We start from the raw sequence: 22181 nt of genomic DNA, 5'->3' as shown, positions 1-22181 counted from the left end.
TACTTAGCATAAAATATTTTCCAGATTCATCCCACTGCAACTTTTTTGTTAATCTAAAACAATTTCAGAAGAAAATATTTTTAAAAACTGATTTGGGGGTTGGGATTTTTAGCTAAAATACATAATATTTTTTTAAGTTTGTAAATTGTAGCAGCCTGGTTTCACTGTATTTATCAATTTAAGAGAGAAGCACGTTGGGTAGTTTACCTTCAGTCCAGGCATCCTTGAAGTTTACCTTCAGTCCAGGCATCCTTGGATATTTAAGAGAATTAGATGTGCAAATACAATTTTATTTATTTTTAATTTTTTTTAGAGTGTGGGAAATGGGGGTGGGGGGGTGGGGAGAGATAAAGTGGGAAAATGGTCACAGGGAAAGGGAGGGAGAGAATCCCAAGCAGGCTCCATGCTCAGCTCAGAGCCCACTCGGGGACGTCCCAGGACTGTGAGGTCATGACCCCAGACAAAATCAAGAGTCAGTTGCTTAACTGACTGAGCCACTCAGGCACCAACAAATACAATTTTAGTTTTTATTTTTAAAGTTTATTTACTGAGAAAGAGAGAGGGAACGGTAGAGAGAGGGTGAGAAAGAATCCCAAGCAGGCTCTGTGCTGTCAGCACAGAAACAACGAGATGATGACCCAAACCGAAATCGGATGTTTAACCGACTGAGACACCCAGACGCTGCTCCCCACAAATACAGTTTTAAAACTTTGAGGGAACTTATGTTGCAAATGGATATGATTATGTAAGGGAGCCCAATGTATCCAACCTGAGTTTTGTCAAAAAAAAAAAAAAAAGGTAAAGAGAGTAGTTTTTATTTTACTCGATTTATAAATAGAATAGTAAGTTTTATAATTTGAACTTAAAGCCTTAAGGAAAACTAAGTTTTAAATGTGTTACTTTAATAAAATTGAATCCTAACTGCATCAGTTTCTTGTGGCTGTTATAACATCTCAGAATCTTTTTTTTTATTAAAAAAATTTTTTTTAATGTTTATTCATTTTTGGGAGAGACAGAGCACGAGTGGGGGAGGAGCAAAGAGAGAGGGGGACACGGAATCGGAAGCAGTCTCCAGGCTCTGAGCTGTCAGCACAGAGCCTGATGCAGGGCTCGAACTCATGGACCATGAGATCATGACCTGAGCCAAAGTCAGGCACTCAACCGACTGAGCCACCCAGGTGCCCCTCAGAATCTTTAACTTAATCACATCTGCAAAGACTCTTTTCTCACATAAGTTCACATTTACGGCTTCCAGGGATTAGGATAGGGATGGTAACATTAGGGAGCATTGTCAGCCAATCACAATGATTTTTTTTTAAGTTTTTATTTCTTTAGAGAGAGAGAGAAAAAGAGAAGGAGCACAAGTGGGAGAGGGGCAGAGTGAGAGAATCCCCAGCAGGTTCCACATTGTCAGCGTAGATGCAGGGCTTGAACTCAAGGACCATGAGATCATGACCTGAACGGAAGTCAAGAGTCGGACGCTCAACTGACTCAGCCACCCAAGTGTCCCCACAGTAATTTATTTCTAGAAAGTAACCACTAATCGTCTTTTCAGTGCACCAATACCACTAATGTGCATCAAAAACCCAGCGACAGTTCTTTCGTACCAGAATTGTTAGTGCTATTACCAGGCAATGAGGCCCTGGGAACCCTGAGTTCTTTCCTCTTCACCTTAAAGCTGAGCACTGTCTGTTATGGTGCTTCCCTCACCTAGGTATTTAGGTATAATCTCCTCTTTACCTCTGGCTAAGCTACACCGAGTCCTTCTTGGAAGTAGATATCATACATGTATTTAAATTTGAGAAGTATGTGGGGGCTGGAGGATGATCCTGGACTCTGCTCCTACATCACGATAGAGAACAGCAGGCTGACAAACTGCTCTGAGAGCCCTAAGCCAACCATTTTTTAAAAGATGAGACTAGAGGGGCGCGTGGGTGGCTCAGCCGGTTAAGTGGCTGACTTCGGCTCAGGTCATGTTCTCACGGTCAGTGAGTTCAAGCCCCGCGTCAGGCTCTGTGCTGACAGCTCAGAGCCTGGAGCCTGCTTCCGATTCTGTGTCTCCCTCTCTCTCTGCCCCTTCCCTGCTCATGCTCTGTCTCTCTCGGTCTCAAAAAATAAATAAACATTTAAAAAAATAAAAAAATAAAAAAAACCAGATCTCCAGGGGGCGCCTGGTTAAGCATCCAACTTCAGCTCAGGTCATGATCTGGCTCAGGAGTTCCAGCCCCACATCAGGCTCTGTGCTGACAGCTCAGAGCCTGGAGCCTGCTTTGGATTCTGCGTCTCTCTCTCTCTCTCTGCCCCTCCTCTGCTCGCACTCTTTCTCTCAAAAATAAACATTAAAAAAAATTTAAAAAAAAGAATTACAAATAAAATACAATAAAATATAACAGATCTCCAGGCTTCACCCACAGTTTCTGATTCACTAAGTCTGGAGTGAAGCCCTGAAATTTGCATTTCAAACCTTTCCAGGGGATGCTCATGCTGCTGGTCCAAGGACCACAAGAGCCCTCACCTGAGAGCCACTGGTTGTGGAAAAGTCAGAGAAGACAGACAAGAGGAACAGGGAAAAGGATTTTCAGAAGCCAGAGTTGCCCTTGCCTTGGGAAACAGCCCCATCTCTTCCAAGGACCACCACCTGCAGCCAGGAGTCCTCAAGAAGAGGTCTGCCACTGCTCCGAGGAGGGACTCCAACGGGGACCCTGGGCTGGGATTCAGCTGGGGAGAAGTTCTCATACTTGGGAAAACAGAAGTTTCCTTCAATGTTCACAGCTCTCCAAACCCACAGTGTGGAATCCCAGAATGAATGGAATTGTCAGAGGGGAAAACCCAGAGAGAAGAGGGAGGGAGAGACAAGAGGTCCCGAAGACATGGCTAATGAGGTTGGGTGCTGGGCGCCACTGAAAAAAAGTTGTGGCAGAAGAAAAAATAATAAAATGGTGGCTGACAAAACAGGAGGCAAAAGGAAGTGTCTGGGTTCGGAGCACCTGGGTGGCATCCAGCACTTGATTTCAGCTCAGGACATGACCTCACAGTTGGTGGGTTTGAGTCCCACATTGGGCTCTGCACTGCCTGTTTGGGATTCTCTCTTTGCCTCTCTCTCTGCCCCTCCACCTCCTTGTGTTCTCTCTCTCTCAAAATAAATAGATATTTTTTAAAAAAAGTGTCTGGGTTCCCTGAAATGCAGTGCAATGCCACTGGAGTTATACACAATGTTGGTGCAGTTCGTGGATGAACAATTTTTATTTTAATTGCTATGTATGCTCTTTTTCTAGCAAACTTCTATTTATGACAAACGTATCTTACTTTCCATACTTTACAAGAGCACGAATAGAGTGGTTAAGAGTATAGACTTGGAGCGAGACCACAAGTCTGAACCTAGACTCTGCCACATTACTGTGTGACCTTACACAAGTTACATAGCCACTCTGTGCTTCAGTTTCCTCATCTGTAACGTGGGATAATAACAGAAGCTGCCGTGCAGTTATTATCTTGAGGATTAAGTGAAGTATTGCATGTAAAATGTTTAGAAAAGAGCCTAGGACTTAATAAATGACCATATGGGTATTACCTAATATGATTACGTTTTTATTTATTTATTTTTTATTTATTTATTTTTTAATTTTTTTTTTCAACGTTTTTTATTTATTTTTGGGACAGAGAGAGACATAGCATGAACGGGGGAGGGGCAGAGAGAGAGGGAGACACAGAATCGGAAACAGGCTCCAGGCTCCAAGCCATCAGCCCAGAGCCCGACGTGGGGCTCAAACTCACGGACCGCGAGATCGTGACCTGGCTGAAGTCGGACGCTTAACCGACTGCGCCACCCAGGCGCCCCAATATGATTACGTTTTTAATGAAGTTTAAAAGTGAATAAAACTTTTATTTTATTTATTTATTTTTAAATGTTCATTTATTTTCGAGACAGAGAGAGACAGAGCATGAACGGGGGAGGAGCAGAGAGAGAGAGGGAGACACAGAATCTGAAGCAGGCTCCAGGCTCTGAGCCGTCAGCACAGAGCCCGACGCGAGGCTCGAACTCACGGACCATGAGATTGTGACCTGAGCCGAAGTCAGACGCTCAACCGACTGAGCCACCCAGGGGCCCCTGAATAAAACTTTTAAAAAGTATCTGGTAAATGACAGTACAAATGGTTTATGGACATAGCAGAGATTGAGAGGTCACATAAAAATGATGGAATTTGGCAAAGATTTTCACACTGTTCTCCCAGGAGCCCCAGGACTTTTGAGAAGGCCTATAGTCTGGGCTAAGCATCTTTGGCCACTCTTCTACATATGTGTCACCGTTGGGCCTTCAAGATGTTTGAAGAGTGTTCTGTTTTAAACCAAAGTTTGAACACTACATGTTTAAGAGTTTAGAAGATGGGGGAAAAAGGTTTAGAAGAGAGAAAAGCTAATGGGGGTGTTGCTCCCTTCAGTTTGCTAAGAGGTTTAGTCATAAAAGGGTTAACTCCAGCTGTCACTCCAGAAGGGAGATGGGAGGAGGCCAGGGGCTGGCTGTGGGCAGCATCCAGGAGCAGCTCTTGCAATGCTCTGGAGGGAGAATACGGGAGACAGCCTGGGCCCCATGCTTGAAAGGGTGGTTCCCAGGAATCAAGGGAGCTGGAAAGCAACAAGCATAGGTTTGGCAGCATAGGGCAAGAAAGAGCAGGGTTCAAGGGCTGGGGCTGGAGGCAAAGCCAGCAGCCGTGACCGAGCAACAGGCAAGGCCGGGGGGAGTGGGAGCAGAGCCAGGCACATCTTAGCCAAGGCCAGCTAACTGTAAAACCGCCTGCCCGGTTCCAAGCAGGCAGGGTAAGGGGCAAAGTTTGTATTCTGACAGCCCACTGTGTCAAAAAAAAAAACCCAGTTTTGTCATGGATGAGCAAGCATGACAAGGTCCAGTGGGGGGAAGGGTAGGGGGGCAAAACGGTAAGTGGGGAGGCCTAGAAACCCTGGCCCCACACATTAGTCCTTGGATATTGGCCATCCCTGTGAGAGGAGGGGCTTGGCTGGGCAGCTTCCAGGGGCCCCGTTTGGCCTCAGATGCACAGCCACTGCTCCCTTGACCTCCCATGTGCCACGTTCTGCGCCAAGCACTTTATTAGATTAATTAAGAGTCTTTTACTTGTGAGTAAAGAAATCAACTCAAGCCAGATTAATTTCAAAAGGGGGGAGGGGGCGCTGCATGGGGAAAATCCAGGAGTGTCTCTTGACTGCCCCCCCTCCCCGGTCAGGAGGTAGCTGGCCACAGGAAAGGCCCAGAGTGGGGACCCTGGAGCGTCTGGCATTATCCAACAACTCTCAGGTTCTCCCTGTGCGTCTGCGTCATCCCTCTCCTCAGCAGACAGTCTTTTTCTGATACTCAGTTGACAAGGCGGGGAGAAGAGGGCCGCCTGCAGCCCCCGTATTCCTGTTACAGGTCCATCCACAGGGAGGAACTAAAGCAGGATCTGCCCTGACAGAAACATGAGTGCTGGGGCCCAGCACTGACCCTGAGGAGGAGGACGCAGCCCTCGGGAAGTGTGTGGATTTGAATCCAGTTTTGCTTGGCTCCGAAGCTAGGAGGTGGTCCTCAAAGGGAGGAGACAGGTAGGGGAACTGTGTTCACCAAGGCCATAAAGGGACGTTGTTGGGACACGGACAAAAGCCAACGTTCTGTATGAAAATAAAACTTTAATTTGCCAAGGGGCCATCACAGCAACCCCACACCCTGTACCCGAGTTCCCCTGGGACTGGGCAAGCAGGGCCTCCCTGCCCGCTCTCTGCAAGTGGAGGTGCTCAGCTGGGAGAACAGTCACACGCCCGAGGCTGAGGCCGTGCTCAGAGGTGGGCAAGGGACTTGGCCGGCTCCTTTCGTCCCTCACCAGCGATGGGCCGGTGTCGCTCCTCCCAGATGGTGAGGCCGTCGCAGGAGCAGATCTGCTTGGGGTTCTGGAAAAGGCCAGCGGAGCGTGCAATGATGCCACAGGCCAACCTGAGGAAGAATGTGTGGTCAGGAGCGGGTGCTGCAAACTGGTCTGGCTCCTCCAGGGCTGCCCGTGCACCGCTGGCACAGCACAGCCTCCTGCCGGGGGTGGCATCACTCACCTCTCTCCTGAGTTCCCTGTGACCTTGGATAAGGGATGGCCACCCCGGCCCAGGTCGTCTTCTCCCTCATCGATGACCAGGCTTCGGCCAATCACATCCCACACCTTTGAGGGCAGATAACAGCCTCAGACAGTGGACCTGTTAGGAAAGGTCCCCACCCTCTTTTCCACCTCACCTTCAGCTGCCCATCCTCTATCCTGAAGACAGCTCGGCCATCAGTGTCAGCGCAGACATTCCCCAGGTCTCCTCGGTGCTGCGGTGACATACAGGGGTGAGGAGAGGGGCACATGGGGCACAGCCGCCAGCTTCTGGCTTCCCAGTATCTGATTCCCCTTCCCCAAAAGTATCAGTGCCCTCCTCTGGGTGCAGTCTGGTAAGATAAGGAATGGCCCAGGACGCAGGATGGCAACCAGATGCTCCCTCCCTGGGACTGAAATCCTGGCCAGTGACCCCCTTCCTAGGAAGTCATGCCCACTGGACCAGACTGTTTCTCCTACAAGGTTGTCACCCTCCCTGCAACCCAGCCTCAAAAGCCAGCCTGGTTCCTTCTTCTTTACAAGCCCCGTTCTCCAGCCTCTTGTTGACTCTAAGCCCTTGGCAGTCTGCATGCAATGCCCCTGGGCTTAAGTTGGCCAGGTTTGGCTTCCTGACCACAGGAAGCAGCCAGCACTGGTCCCTGACTCCCAGCCTCCAGGAACACAGAGAAGAAACACAGGGAGCAAGGAGCCTATCCTGCCCTCCCCCAGAAGTTGGCTCTGCCTACCTTTTCCCTTTGAAGGTAATAAAAAATGTCCTAACACATATACCAAGCACTTCCTCCATCAGACACACTTTGCTGGCATGCTGTAGCGTGCACATGCAGTCCTCACCCTCAAGGAGCTCGAAGCATGGTGGGGAGACAGACGTCGAACAGACTAGCGATTATGAAACACAGAGTTAGTACGGCAGTGAGTAGGTTTGCAGGTGACTGGACCTTACTGGTAAGTCACGGAAGCCCACGTCTGTACAGATAAATTGTGCCCAATCGGACGCTTTAGGCAGAAGCAAGTGCCTGTGCCTGTGCGGGCTGGTGCACATGGCTTTGCTGTGAAGAATGGTCACAAAGCAGGTCACTGGGGGACGGGGGTGACAAGCAGCAAGAAGTGCCACTTCTGCTCTATCTTGTTTTCCAGAGAGACATCTGCTGCTTACACCTGGCACTTTTTGTTATCCTGCGGTGGGGGCCTTTATGGCAGAAAGATCAAGGAAGGGGAGGTGATACTGAGCCTTGACGAGCATCTTCAGGATTGGGCTGAGAGAGCAAGCAGCCTAGCAATACGGCTCAAGAGGCATGACCCAGCAGCACGGTCCACTCCTGCCCCTGCACTTGGGCAAGTAGAACTGGGCCGCAGGGCCTTGAATGTCACACCAAGCAGCTGGCCAGGGTCTATGCCCTTAGGCGCTGGGGAGCCAAGAAGGGCTTTGGGCAGGGGCAGGGGCATGGCATGGTTACTCTGTGCTTTGGGGCAACCTCTAGCACAGCAGCGCATGAAGAGGAAGGATTGGGGGGAGGCAAGAGAAGGGAAGGCAGCTCGGGGACCAGTTAGGAGAGGTGCAAAGGGACAGCCAGGCTCTGGTGCAAACCCCCTCACTGAATTCACTTCCAGCTGGGCAAAAGCAGATGCAGAAATCCAAAAGGAACTTGTCAGTCACCATGGCAGCCTGGGCAGCCCAGCTCTTGCTCAAGTCTTTATCTCTATCAAGGACCTGTGGACAGTAGAGCAGCTGGCCCCAGCCCCTTCTCATCCCCCGCCCTGAGGCGGCCTGGGCTACAGCAAGGCTGCAAGCTGGTCTCTCACCCTTCCGGTCTCCACTCCCTAAAGACATAGGGCTGCCAGTTCCCAACTGCTCCCTGTTGGTTCATGCCGCAGGGCCTCTGCCTATGGAGTCGCCCTCGCCCCCACCCCCACCCCCACCCCCACCCATCTGTGCCTGCCATTCCCACTCTCTGTTCTTCACCTGCTTAATTCTTGCGCAGCACCTTGCAAGGCTCGAGGTGCTCTAAGATGCACCTTCCCTGTACTGACGTCCCTCTGTGTTCTTCCACTGTGCACGTGCTAGACCTAGCGTCATTTACTAGGCTAGGTTACAAAGATAGAATGGTTCCGTCTTGGATGCCCTCTCTTGCGCACTCGCTCTGGGGGAAGCCCAGCTGCCGTGTTGTGAGCTGCCCTAGGAAGAGGCCCACGTGGCAAAGGACTGATGTCTCTGGCCAACAGCCAGGGAGGACCCAAGGCCTGTCAACAGTGGAATGAGCCTTGCGATGATTGCAGCCCCAGCCAACACCTTGATTATAGTCACCCCAAGCCAGAGGCCCCCAGCTAAGCTGCACCCATGTTCCTGCTCCGGAGAAATGGAGATGAATGCTTGTTGTTTTAAACCCCCAAGTTGGGAATGATTTGATTCACAGCGATAGATCACTGCTACACGGGACACAAACACAGCACCACACAGTGGACCCGACAGAAACCCTTCTCTGGCTTCCCAGGGTGGGAGGGGAAAGGAGTCAAACTTTTGACCATTGGAAATGTGAGGGAGCTGTCAAAAGTCCAAGAAATCAGGTACATGAGTTAAGAAACATGTACCATAGCTTCATTTGTCCTGTGCCAGAAGGCTACAAACCTTCATCAGATAGAAATTACAAATCCAGGAAGCCTGTGAGTCCTGGGAGGGTGTAAAGAGGGGCTGCCAGGTCCCGGGAGAGGGACCAGGCCCCAGAGCCTGCCCTGGTACTGAATCTCCGAGTACAGAGGGAACACATACCCCAGAAGTGAAGGAGATGTGACCGGGTGTTAGGAAACATTAAATCCCTGAGTGAGGGCAATCATCCTGGATGACACCCAGGACAAAGGTTTAATTCAGTCTTCAACACCTTCTCTAACATTTACTAATCTCCACATAAAGGAGAAAAAGCAGGCCTTCCTCAGTTCTCAGACCTTGCAGGCCAGAACCCAGCAGGACTGCACTAACATTTAGTTGGCCTCCAATGGTCATTTTTGCAATGACCCTGCTCTTATGGCTACAAGTACTGGTTTTCCATTCTCTGTGGCAGTATCAGGTTTCTTGTTAAAAATAAACCGACCTTAATTACATGAAACGATGTCTTGATTTGCTTCAAAATAATGGTGGAGAAAGGCTGGAGGTGTAGATGAAAAATGACTGGCCATGGGGCACCTGGGTGGCTCAGTTGGTTAAGCGTCCGACTTCGGCTCAGGTCATGATCACACCGTTTGTGAGTTCAAGCCCCATGTCGGGCTCTGTGCTGACAACCTGGAGCCTGGACCCTGCTTCAGATTCTGTGTTTCCCTTGCTCTCTGCCCCTCCCCGACTCATGCTCTGTCTCTGTCTCTGTCTCTCAAAAATACACATTAAAAAAACAAAACAAAACACTGGCCATGAATTGGTCACTGTTGAAACTGGGTGATAGGGACACGGGAGTTTAGGACAAGTTTCTCTCCTTTGGAATGTTTGAAACCTTCCATGATAGATTATAGCATTAAAAATAACCCAATCTGGGGCGCCTGGGTGGCGCAGTCGGTTGAGCGTCCGGCTTCGGCTCAGGTCATGATCTCACGGTCCGTGAGTTCGAGCCCCACGTCAGGCTCTGGGCCGACAGTTCAGAGCCTGGAGCCTGCTTCAGATTCTGTGTCTCCCTCTCTCTCTGCCCCTTCCCCGCTCATGCTCTGCCTCTGTCTCTCAAAACTGAATAAACATTAACAAAAATTAAAAAATAATAAAAAATTAAAAAATAACCCAATTTACCTAAGGAAAAACCTGAGGTAACTTACGGGAAACTGTGGAATAACTAACAGAACAAGCAATACTCAGATAAGCAAAAACCAAGGCAGCATAGAACTCACTGCCGACGGGAAACAATTCTCTGGTGAAAAACAAAACTCCAAGCTGGGAGTTGCACCATCAGAAATGGCCTTTTTAGTTCAGGCAAAATCTTCAACTTCCACACCTTCAGTTCTCCAGAAAGCTTTCTCCTACTGCCCATGTCCTTGGGTTCAGGCCGGATCGGGTGCTTGCCCTGGGCTCCCGGGGCCTCCCACAGACTCCTGCAAGGGTCATCTCACTGCTCTGCAACCATGGGGTCCTCAAGGGTCTCCCTCACCAGACTGTGAGCTCTTGGGGTCAGGCCTCAACCACAGGGAGGGTCAATGTTTCTAAATTGGAACAAAATAAAATGAGGGGACCCCACCAAAATGGGATTGTCTGCTAACGCCCCAGGAGCAACCTGCCCTGCCTGAGGCCTCGGGCCCCCCTTGCAGCCTAAACTTCACCCAGATGGACACTTACCCGGTCAGAGTCCTCGGGGCCCCCATGAGATGCTCCATCAGGGTTAAAGTGGTCTCCACAGCTAAGAACAAAAGGTAAGCAGGAGGGCAGCAAAACAGTGGCTCGCAGGCCATCCTATTTATTTCACCCACTCACTCAGCAAACAGACTTACTCCGTACCAGGCTCTGGGTTGAGGGCACTGAGAAGAATCAGATGTGGGTTCTGCCCTCAATAAGCTTTTGGGGGAGACACAGATGAGTAAGCAACTAATGGCATCACAGCATGACAAACACCATGACATGGAGACCTGCCCTTCTGTGTCTAGTAGGAGTTACTTCCTTCTCAGAGGCAGTAAGGTGGCTATGAGCAGGAATATCAAGGTTCAAATCCCACCCTACCATGTACGTGCCCTGGGGCCTTTGACTGAGCCTCAGTTTCCTCATCTGTAGACCGGGTGTGTGTGTATATGCCTTACAGTACTTGTGAGGAACAAGTGTGAAAGCCTGTGTAGACGGCCGAACACAGCCTCTGCACGGAGTGGGTGCACAACTGGGGGAATGAAGATGCCACCGGGGAAGTCACAGATAACTTACCTGCTGCAGTGCCCTGTGAGGTCCCCAAACTGATGGACGTGGAGTCCGTGCGGCCCAGGCTCCAGGCCATCAATGGTCCCCTCGATGAGGCAGCGCTCAGGGGTCAGCTGTAGGAAGCGCACCACCCCTTGCACTGGGCCAGGCCCCTCCAGAATGGCAACTGCTGCCCCCAGATTCTCTGCAAGGTATCAAGACACCTGGGCTGGCTCGCCACCTCAGCCCCACACCTTCGTCAGCTCAAAAAGGGCAAGGAGAGAGCCCCGCGTAACTCTCATGCCTTCCCCGAGGCCGCCTGAGCCCCCAGCCCCCAAATCCTACCGTTTAGATGTGTACCGGCCCCCTCCCTCCCAGAGAAGCCAAGGCCAGGGCCGTAGCGGCTACTCACGCAACAGGCCACTGCCCATGCCCTTGAGCACCGCCTGCCGCCCTGTGCCTTCTAAAAGGGCCTGCACCTCCTGGCTGGGCAGGGTGGTCTGCACCAGGACCGTCTGGTTCTCCAACTGAACCTCCACACTCTGGACACCTGTGGGGAGAGCGGGGGGGGCACGGGCAGCCGAGGGCTGACACCCCATCCTCACCTTCACCAACCTCCCCACGGCTGGAGGCAAGCTGGGAAGCTGCCTGCTGGCTGTTAAGGGCCCTCAACCTCTCCGAGTCTGTGTCTTTATAAATAAAGTGGGGATAATGCCACGCGACCTCCAGGGTTATTGTGTGTCCCCGTTACAAGCCAGGAGTTATTTGTAACTTAAGAAACACAGGTAATTACTTAAGATGCTTTCATAAAAGTGGGCCATCAGTACTTCATTATTTATGATAGCCCAGAGGAGAAAACAACCCACATGCCCATCAACTGATGAATGTGCATCCAGGGGCGCCCGTGTGGCTCGGCCGATTGAGCGTCCAACTTAGGCTCAGGTCATGATCTCATGGTTCATGGGTTCGAGCCCCACATCAGGCTCACTTCTGTCAGCGTGGATCCTGCTTCGGATCCGCCGTCCCACCCCCCCACCCCCAACCCCGTCCCTCCTCCGCTGGTACTATCTCAAAACTAAACAAACATTAAAAAAAAAAAAAAAAAAAAAGGAAATGTGCATCAATACAATGGGATATTTCTCAACCATAAAGAGCTAAAAAGGAATCAAAGGGCTGATAATGCTACCACAGGGATGCACCTAGAAAATATCATGTTAAGTGAGAACCAGTCACAGAAGACCACACATTAGATGATGCCATTATGGACAAAACGTCCAAAATAGGAAAACCTATAGAGACAACAGATTGGGGGGTGGGGGAATAGGAGGGTGATCGCCAAAGTGTACAATTCCTTCATGAGGGGATGAAATGTACAATTGATAGTGGTGATGGCTGCACAACCCTGATCATATTAAAAACCACTGAATTGTATACTTAAAATGGGTGTATTTTAGGATATCTGAATTACATATCAACAAAACTGTCACACACACCTAAAAGGGGGGGGGGCTGGGTGGTTAAATGTCAGACTCTTGGTGTGGGCTCAGCTCAAAATCTCACATTTTGTGACATCGAGCCCCATGTCAGGCTCCACACTGACAGCACGGAGCCTGCTTGGGGTTCTCTCTCTCTCTCCTTCTCACTCTGCCCCTGCTCCTGTTCTCTCCCTCTCTCTCAAAGTAAATTAATTTAAAAGGGCGGGGGGCTGGGGCACCTGGGTGGCTCAGTCGGTTGAGTGTCCAACTCTTGATTTTGGATCAGGTCATGATCCCAGGGTCAAGAGATTGAGCCCTGCATTGGGCTCTGTGCTGAGAGTGGAGCCTGCTTGAGATTCTCTCTCTTTCTCTCCCTCTGCCCCTCCCTACTGCATGCACATGTGCTCCCTCCCTAAAATAAAATAAAATAAAATAAAATAAAATAAAATAAAATAAATAAAAGGGGGGGGTGCTATCACCATCATCATGAGAGCTAACATTTCCACACATGTACTGTGGGCTTTTTATACTCTACCCATATTAGCTCATTTGATACTCAAGTCACCCTGTGAGGTGGGTATTAACATCCCTGTTTTACAGATGAGAAAACTGCAGAGACTTAAGAACCTTGCTCAAATGCACGGTGTAGTAAATCAGGGAACTGGAATTCATCTCAGGCAGCCTAGCTCTGGAAACCTGCCCAGACACTCCGCTCACCCTGAGAAGCAGCCCCTCCTCTGTCCTCCTGTAGGAGCTCCCTTTTCCCCCAAGTAACTCACGCTGCACTGCTTACAGTCCCCTGTGAGTGCAGGAGCTCTGTGTGGTCCACAGGGGTCAGCCTCCAAAGTCAGTGTGTCTCAGGTGCCCTCCAAATCCCTGAAGTGACCCTATGTACACACAGACTGCGGGATGATTGACCCACGCCTAGCTTTGAGGGCCACTGAGCCGACTCAAAGAAGGAAGAGAAGGGGCTTCTCTTTCATTCAGATATTTGGCCCTCCCAAGCCTTTTAAGAGAGCTCTCAAACCCTTAGCCAGCACACGGGTGATGGGTTGGGAACTATAATGCAGCTTTCACCTGCAGGACTTCCACCATTCTGCTTTCAACTTAGTAAATGTGTCCATTGCTCTGCAGGGTAAGGCCCAGGGGAGCCGTGGGCCATCCAGAGAACAAAGGTTAAATAAGCCATTTCACCCTTTTGAGCTGGTGCCCTGTGAACTGAAGGCTACACGGACTACTGGTTTTCCCTTCATCTTTGGTTTCCCTCCTCCATATTCTTTCAACAAATGTGTGCTAGGCACGGAGGCGGCCAGGGTCAGGAAGAGCGCTGGTCCTTGTCCTCAGGGAGCTCACAGGCTGTGGGAGAAGCCAGACTCCAAAGCCAGACTCCCTGTGGATTAACCATCAGGCAGAGATGGGAATAACAGCCCAGGGGGCAAAACTGGGAAATGCTATCAGGGAGAGGTAGCACCTAAGAGACAGGAATCTCTCTCACAGGCTTGTGTCTTCGGATCCCCTGCAGCAGCAGCGACACTGTTGGGGGAGCGGGGGAGGGGCAGAATTTGTAAGACATCAGACGTAACATATGCATCCCCTCTCCTGCAAGTACAGGGTGACTCTGTGAGAAGAAAATCCTCCAATTACCAAACTGGCCCTCACTTCAAACAAAATTTTATCCTGACTGAGCCACCAGGTAGCTGTGAAGCGTTGGGCGCTCTGGGTCCACTTAGAGATGCCTTTGGATGCCAATGGCTGCAAAGGGGGTACAGGGAGGGTAATGGGGGAACTCTTGTGGTCTGACTCCAGGGTACGCCAAGAGCTGTGCTCTGTCTGACACACATCAGGATGATGATACTGTCCTCATCTGGCAGGTGAGGAGACCAGGAGGAGGCCAGGAGGGGGGCACAACTGGCTTGGAAGGCAGCCTGTCCAGCCCCAAAGCTGATGTTTGGTCCCCTTGCCCCACAGAAAGTAAGGTTGAGCCCCCTAAGGCTGATATTCTGAGGCTCCTGGGGCTCAGATAAGCACACAGGGTGAGAAACTTTTTTATTTGCCTTAATTGACCAGCATACACTAAGCACCTGCCACGTGCCATGTTCCAGGTAGTGCAAATAAACAGGGAACAGGTCAGGTCACATCTCTGACCCATGAAATGGCACGTGTTCCAGTGCAGGGCCACAAATGCCCAATACACACACAACAGAGTTTCAGATAGTGAAAAGCGTGATCAATGAAAACAGGTGATAGGGAACAAATGCGGGGCAAGCCACTTAGACTGGTCAAGGAAGGTCTCCTTGAACCTCTAAGTGAAGGCCTGAATGTAGTCAGGTAAGAGTATTCCAACAGCGGGAACAACGCTGGCAAAGACCTTGAGGCAGGAACAACACTGACATGTTCTAAGAAGAGAGGAAGGCCAATGTGGCTAGAGCTGAGAGTAAACAGATACAGGGTGCCAGGGTGGCTCAGTTGGTTAAGCATCCAATTCTTGATTTTGGCTCAGGTCATGATCTCAGGGTCATGAGATTTAGTCCTGCTTTGGGCTCCGCAATGGGCATGGAACCTGCTTAAGATTCTCTCTCTCCCTCTGGTCCTTCCCTGCTCATGTATATTCTCTGTCTCTAATAAATAAATTAAGTAAGTGAATAGTTAGATATGAAGCTATAAGTGGAGACCAGTCAAGCAAGGCCCAAAAGGAAAGAATCTGGATTTTAATTTTAATGCAATGGGAGGCCACTGGGAGAAGCCACAGTGTATAGTGGTTAAGAATGTGGACTCTGGGGGCACCTGGATGGCTCAGTCGGTTAAGCGTCTGCCTTCGGCTCAGGTCATGATCTCACAGTCCGTGAGTTTGAGCCCCACGTCGGGCTCTGTGCTGACAGCTCAGAGCCTAGAGCCTGTTTCGGATTCTGTGTCTCCCTCTCTCTCTGCCCCTCCCCTGTTCATGCTCTGTCTCTGTCTCAAAAATAAATAAACGTTAGGGGCGCCTGGGTGGCGCAGTCGGTTAAGCGTCCGACTTCAGCCAGGTCACGATCTCGCGGTCCGTGAGTTCGAGCCCCGCGTCAGGCTCTGGGCTGATGGCTCGGAGCCTGGAGCCTGTTTCCGATTCTGTGTCTCCCTCTCTCTCTGCCCCTCCCCCGTTCATGCTCTGTCTCTCTCTGTCCCAAAAATAAATAAAAAATGTTGAAAAAAAAAATTAAAAAAAAAATAAATAAATAAACGTTAAAAAAAAAAAAAAAAGAATGTGGCCTCTGGAGTTGAAATTCTGAGTCTGCCACATACTAGATGTGTGGCCTTAGCCAAGTTACTCAACCTTTCTGTCGAGTTTTCTATTCAGTTTGTTCATCTGCAAATGGAGATACTACTACCTTCTTCAGAGAAATATTAAAGGCCTAAATGAGCAGTGCTTGGCCCATGGGACGCTCTCAAACATTATTACTTCTGGAGGATTTTAAGTTGGGCAGTGATATCATCTAAGTCACAATTTTAAAAATCACCTTGGCTTTTGTATGGAAAAGCTATTGGAGGGGGCTACAGAGGCAACAGTGAGCACAAAGATGAGGTTCTTGTGTGGTTCAGGGAGAGCTAAGGTGACCTGGATTGGTGTGAAGGCCAATGTACGGAAAAAGAGAGGCTAACTTCTGAATATATTTTAGATATACGGCAGACAAGACTTTCTGATGGACTGGCTTCCGTGCAAGTGGGTTCCTCTTCTGGGGTCTCCTAAGAGCTGATTCTCTACTTCTCAAGTGGGAGGGCCCCGGTGGGAAGCTCCTTGTAACTATGCACTTCCTCAACTCTTGACCTTGGTCTGAACCAAGAAGGCTGGCTCCCCAGCTGAGCAAGATTCAGTGCAGCTGGTGCAGAGTGAGGCCAGGCCAGCCCTTGTTTAGCTCAAAGCCTAGTAAGAAAGAAAACATAAGACCACAGGGAACTCTAGGACGTGTTACAAGGGTTCAAGGAAGTGAGCCTTGGGCTTGGAGCTTCTCCCACTTATTTACGAGAAGAGCAGAACCCTCTTCTCCAAAGCCCCAGGCCTCCCAGAGAGGGCAAATCAATCAATCAATCTCTCTCTCTCTCTCTCTCTCTCCCTCTGCTTCAATATCTGTCCCCGAATGCCTCTGCCCAATCAGATTGCCACCTGTAAGCCCTTCCTCTCATAATTTCTAAGATTTAGTGAGCTCTCACTACATGCCAAAGATTTTTCTAAAGTGCTTTACATGTATTAACTAACTTATTCTTCATGACAGTCCTGAAGAGTAGCTTATGGCCATTTAAATGCTGAAGAAACAGGCCCAAGTAGTAACATGCATGAAGTCTAAGTGCCGTTCAGTGGCAAAGAGGAGATCTGACCACAAACATTCTGACTCGAGAGCACATACCCTTACCCACTACTGCTGCCCTATACAGGCTAAGTGCCATCACTGCCCTAGCTTCAGAACCCATCTCATTCATCTCCTCTCAGAACTGCTCTTCCATGAGCAAGGCTTCCATGCTTATCGTTACCTGAGGGCAGACTGTGTCTGAAACATTTGTGAACACTTCTCCCTGAAAAGCCCCCAGTGTCTGGTCCATACCTGCTGAATGACTGGATGAACATTTAACAGAATCAAAGGAAGGCAGTTCCCAGTGCCTTTGCCCTCTCAGATATTTCTGTTGTGCAAGGTCACCTCCAGACCAGTTAACTGGCTTATAAGAATCAGGAGCTGCCTGGGATGGAACACGGCCAAGGCTGCTGTTTGCGTTGTCAAGATTATGCTGTTGGGCAAGCACGAGCCGCCGCCGTATCCAGGGAACGCCCTCTGTAGGTGGGGCTATCTATCCTCTGCCTAGCTCCTCATTCCCTGGGCACCTGAGATGCACAATACCAGTGTGTCAGGGCCGGTAGAGGGCTCTGGCAGGGCAGGCTTGAGATCTGTACTCTAGGCTCTGCCTCTGCATCTCCGTATGACTCTGAGAACATTCCTTCCTGTCTCTGGGTCTCAATTTCTACACCTGTAAATGGGAGTAGGGTTGGTCCAAGAGACTTGCCGGCTCCTTCCAGTGGCCTCAAGGCTGTCCGCAGTTTTTCTGGCTCTTACCTGTCACCCCTTGTAGGGACGTGCGCACCGCGTCCACGCAGCTCTCACAAGTCATCTGCACCGCGAACTCCAGCTGCAAGGGCGTCAGGGACGCGCAGATGAGAGCTGGGGACCCCTTCTGCGTGACCCTGCTTCATTACCTCCCCTGTGGCCGCCCCGAAGGCCTAGGAAAACGTCTTCACGTGACCCCTCCTCAAGCGCCCTCATTATCAGTCATGATCGTTCCGGGACCAACACCCCAACCCTCCAACGTCAGCGCCAAGAGCCCCGCAAGTCTCGAAGCGGTTTTCCGGGGAGGTCCCAGGCCCCGCCCCAGGTGCCTACTCTTTCCCTTCTTCCTGCGTTAACCCCGGGGTCCGAGGCTCTCTGCCCAGAGAGGCTCCCACACGAGGCCTCGACCCTCACCGTGCAGGCGGTCCCGCGGTCCCCGGAGTCCGAAGCCATCCCGGACCCAGTCACCTGCCAGAAGACCTGAACTTCTCGAGGTCTCAGATGCAAACCTCCAACTGCGTCGCGGAGAGGCGGGGCCTCGGAAGTCACATTTTGCCCCGCCTCCTGGTGCGCGCGCACGTAACACCCCTCCCGCACGTCTAGCTTTGGCACTCACCGGCTGCGCAGGCGCACTCGGGCCATCCGACCCCCTGGTTGCCTTAGTGACCCCTGGTTGCCTTAGTATCCTCCGGCGCTCTTCTGGCCAGACCTCCTGTGCCGCCAGCGCTAAAATGGAGCCCTATAAGCCGGACCCCGAGCTCCAGCGGTTTTACCACCGGTTGCTGTGTCCGCTGTCGCTCTTCCCCCGCAAGGCGACATGCTCAGAATCTCAGAAGCGCCTTCCGCCGGAGGTGCCGATGCTGCTGCCCTTGCCGGTCTCACGGCTGACGGCGGAGTCTCTGTGCCGCCAGGTGGCCGAGCGGCTGGCCAATAGTGGGCTGGCGGTGCGCGTGCCTACCGAAGGTCGTCTCCGTTTCACTCAGGTCATCCTGGACGAGCTCAAGTGCAGCTGGCAGGAGCCTCCCACCGAACCTAGTCTGAACCACTTGAACAACCAGAGACTGCGAAAGCGACTCCAGGTCTACGTGCTGCTCAGCAGTGAGCAGCTTTTCCTACACTACCTGCACCTGCTGAACACCATGTCGACCCCCGCAAGTGTCTTCACTGAATCAGCCACGCTCACCCGTTTGACCGCCAGGCTCGCCAAGGACTGCACAATCTTTCTTACCAGCCCTGAGGTCTATCATTGCTTGCTCGCCGACTTCCTCACCCTGCTGAAGATAGAGCAGGCCCACCGCGGCATGCACAAGCTGCGCCCTGTAGGCTCTACTGGGGCTTTCAAGCTTTTCCCTAGCCCCTTGCTTCACAGCTCCGGCTTCGCCCAAGTACCGTGCTGCACCCTCAACCTGAACTATCTCATCCAACTCAGCCGCCCGCGGGAGTTTCTCGGTGAGCCTGAACTGGATCCACTGAAGGAACTGAAGTCCATCCCGCAACTGAAGAAGAAGAAGCCTCTCCAATGGCTGTCCTCCGTGCAGAAGAAGAGAGAAAGCGACTTCAGTTCCGCACAGATTGTGTCACCGCCCAGGTACGCTGTGACTCCCACCAGCGGGGCTCCCCCTACCTCCCACTTGCCCCTCTGCTCCCAGTTCCAGAGGGGCCAGTCCATGCCCTCTCTGCGGGAGGGCTGGAAGCTAGCAGATGAATTGGGCGTCCCTCCTCCACTCCCCCCTCGCCCCTTAACCCCGTTGGTCCTGGCTCCAGAGAGCAAACCAGAGCTGGCAGGGGACACGGTGGCTGAGGACCTGAAGCAGATGATAAATAACATGAAATTGGAGAGGACTCACTACTCCTCACTGGACACAGGCCTGCCCCCACTCCTAGGGGCCCTGACCCGCCGCCCAGCTGCAGCACATCGCCTGGAGGAGCTGCAGAGAATGTTGAAGGGCCTCGAAGAGGAAGAAGCCACTGGGCAGTGGGGCCTCCAGTGCCCCAAATCCCTTCCATTTCAACCACAGCCGGTGACTGTTACTTTGAAGCTAGGAAATCAGGTTGTGGTCCAAGCAGCTGCTGTGCAGGTCTCTGAGAGAAACTTTTTGGACTCCTTCCACATTGACAGGGCCGGAGTTCTATACAACCACCTGGCTGGTGAACTAGAACCCAAACTTATTGAGGAAATGGATGTTGGTTGCTTTGTTGGCAATAACATCAGGGAGGTCTACAAGGAGTTGATGAGCCGTGTCTCTCTTGACCACTTCTCTTTTGACCAGGGACCCCTCATTGAGCCTGCAGCCAATAAAGACTGGTCAACGTATCTGTCCTCAGCCTTTCTACATCAAGAAAAACAGTATCGCATCATCAATCCCAAGTTAGCTGGACTTTATTCCCAGAGAGCAAACATTTTACAGTCCACCTCTGATAAGATATCCTCCCTCACATCACTGCAAGCAAGCAAAGGCTGGGAGAAGTGGTCAAACAAAGCCTCACGGGTGAACTGGTGGAAAACCACCTTGTCTGTGAGTGACTACTTCAAGTACCTCACCAGCCAGGAGACAGATTTCCTCCATGTCATCTTCCAAATGTATGAAGAGGATGTTCCTGTGGAGGTCAAAGCCCCTGTCAGAGAGTCCATAAAGATTCGGCGCCCACCTCCCTTGCAGGAAGATGAAGAACCAGACTTTGTGCCAGGAGAGTGGGACTGGAACACCGTGCTGGGTCACAGGCTAGGAACTAAGAGGAGCGGCCCCCTGGGAGAACCCTACAAAATCCTGAATCTGCAGAAGCGTCTGGAGCGGCTGTGGTCCATGCTTGAGGTCCCGGACAAGGATCGGCTGGACATGGCCATCAAGTACAGCTCCAACGCTCGTCTGAGGCAGCTGCCTTCGTTGGTGAGTGCCTGGGAGCAAGCCCTGAAACCCATTCAGCTGCGGGAAATGTTGATGGGGAAACTGGAATGGTTTGAGCGACAAGCCTCTGACCCCAACCGCTTCTTCCAAAAGACTGACATGGACCTGAGTCGCTTCCTGGAGGAGAATCGGTTCCGCAGCCACCTACACAGAAAGATCAGTCTAGTGCAGACCCCTCTGGCTTCCCTCCTGGAGGAGATTGAGTTAGTTTTTGGTGAGCCAGTGACCTTTAAGGGGCGGCGGTACTTGGACAAGATGAAGCATGACAAGGTGGAGATGCTCTACTGGCTACAGCAGCGGCGACGCGTCCGCCACTTGGCCCGGGCTCAGAAAGCCTCCCACCAGCCAGGGCTGTTCCAGAAGCTCAGCAGCCAGCCTCTAATAGCTCCTGGGAATACTCCCATTATTCTTTGACAAGGCCAAGTGCCCTCAAATCTCCCCCTCACCCCCAAGCATCCAGCAGATCCTCCAGACCCCTTGGGTGCTTTAGAAGATAAAATATCTAGGAGTGCAGGGTTCAGGAACATTGTTTTCCAACTACCAAGGGACTGAGATTAATACTTTATTTTGACGTGAGGTTCTCATAATGCATCCCCAAGCCCAGAAGCCCAGTATACCCCTTTATTTCAAGCCATGCACAATAGGGCCAAAATCTCATATATCAAAAGAACCGAGACTCTCCCTTGGAGTTCATTGTAATGGGAAATGTCAGAGGAAAACCTTCACCTTTGGAACACCTCAGCTTAGCATTTATCATACTACATTAAATTGGCTGATTAGAGTCCCAAATCAAGAGGTTCTGTGGCATGATGCTTATGAGCTATTGCTCTTGGGGTGTCAGGGTGGCTCAGTCAAGCATCTGACTCTTGATTTCAGGTAATGATCTCACGGTTCATGGGCTCGAGCCCCACGTAAGGCTCTGTGCTGACTGCATGGAGCCTGCTTGGGATCCTTTCTTCTTCTCTCTCAGCCTCTCCCCTGCTCATGTGCATGCTCTCCCTCAAAAATAAATGAATAAACGTTAAGAAAATGATAATAAAAGAGCTGGGGCCCTGGAGTAGGAAATATGGATTTAAATCCTGGCTTTGTAACCTCAGCCAAATTACCTAACTCCTCTGTACCTGGACCATCATATGTCAAATAAAGGGGCTAGGTCCAGCTTGTTACTTACACTTCTAGGATCCTGTTGGTAGAGGTAAAAATCTGTATTACATTTTTACCAGTTAACACAAGCACGTGGTACAAAGAACAAAAGGGTATATACTGAAAAGTGAGTCTCCTTCCCATCCCTACCTCCCATACCCCAGTTCCCCCACTGTGGGACCATCACCAGATCTTGTGCATCTTTCCATTCTCTTATTCAGCAAATAGTCACCGAGCACCTACTAGGTGACACATGCTTGGTCTGTATCACTAAACAACAAAGATCGCTACCCTTTGTAGAGTATATACCTACGTTACTTGGGAGAAACAGACCATAAACCATAAACATAGTACCTAAGCACACAGAATAATAGAATGTTAGAAGGCGATAAGCACTGTGGACTAAAGAAAAAGGAGAGTAGGGTAAGAGGAAACAGGGTGAGGGATGTCATTTTAATTAGGGTGGTCAGTGCAGGCCTCACTGAGAAGGTAAGGATTGAACAACGTCTTGAAGGAGGGAAGAAGTGAGCCCTGTAGACATTGAGGATAACCTCCTTGACACCCACTACAAAGCCCTAAGGCAGGCAGGTACCTAGAGTGTTCCAGAAAAG

General features: G+C 50.8%; 2 protein-coding genes across 3 annotated transcripts; one reads left to right on the top strand and one right to left on the bottom strand.

Annotated features, from left to right (window-relative positions):
• Positions 1 to 5656: 5656 nt before the first annotated feature.
• CCS (copper chaperone for superoxide dismutase) lies at positions 5657 to 18074 on the bottom strand. Of its 2 annotated transcripts, XM_058689761.1 has the most exons (9): positions 17936 to 18074; positions 17531 to 17603; positions 11390 to 11527; positions 11005 to 11182; positions 10432 to 10492; positions 6960 to 7004; positions 6266 to 6343; positions 6091 to 6194; positions 5657 to 5977 (listed from the first exon to the last, which is right to left on the bottom strand). In XM_058689761.1, exons 1-9 carry the CDS (start codon positions 17972 to 17974, stop codon positions 5824 to 5826), a joined length of 870 nt encoding a protein of 289 aa, XP_058545744.1. In that variant the 5' UTR covers positions 17975 to 18074; the 3' UTR covers positions 5657 to 5823. The 2 variants fall into 2 exon arrangements, with proteins under 2 accessions (XP_058545744.1, XP_058545745.1); XM_058689762.1 differs by lacking the exon at positions 6960 to 7004.
• Positions 18075 to 18140: 66 nt separating this feature from the next.
• Positions 18141 to 21220, top strand: CCDC87 (coiled-coil domain containing 87). The gene is given in 2 exon segments (XM_058689760.1): positions 18141 to 20784; positions 20786 to 21220. Coding segments are annotated over 2 exon segments (2556 nt in total). The 5' UTR covers positions 18141 to 18252; the 3' UTR covers positions 20810 to 21220.
• Positions 21221 to 22181: the final 961 nt, after the last annotated feature.

This window comes from Neofelis nebulosa, chromosome 10 (genome assembly GCF_028018385.1).
Source record: "Neofelis nebulosa isolate mNeoNeb1 chromosome 10, mNeoNeb1.pri, whole genome shotgun sequence".
NCBI classification, from domain to species: Eukaryota; Metazoa; Chordata; class Mammalia; order Carnivora; family Felidae; genus Neofelis; species Neofelis nebulosa.
This window is presented reverse-complemented; position numbering and strand designations above follow the sequence as displayed.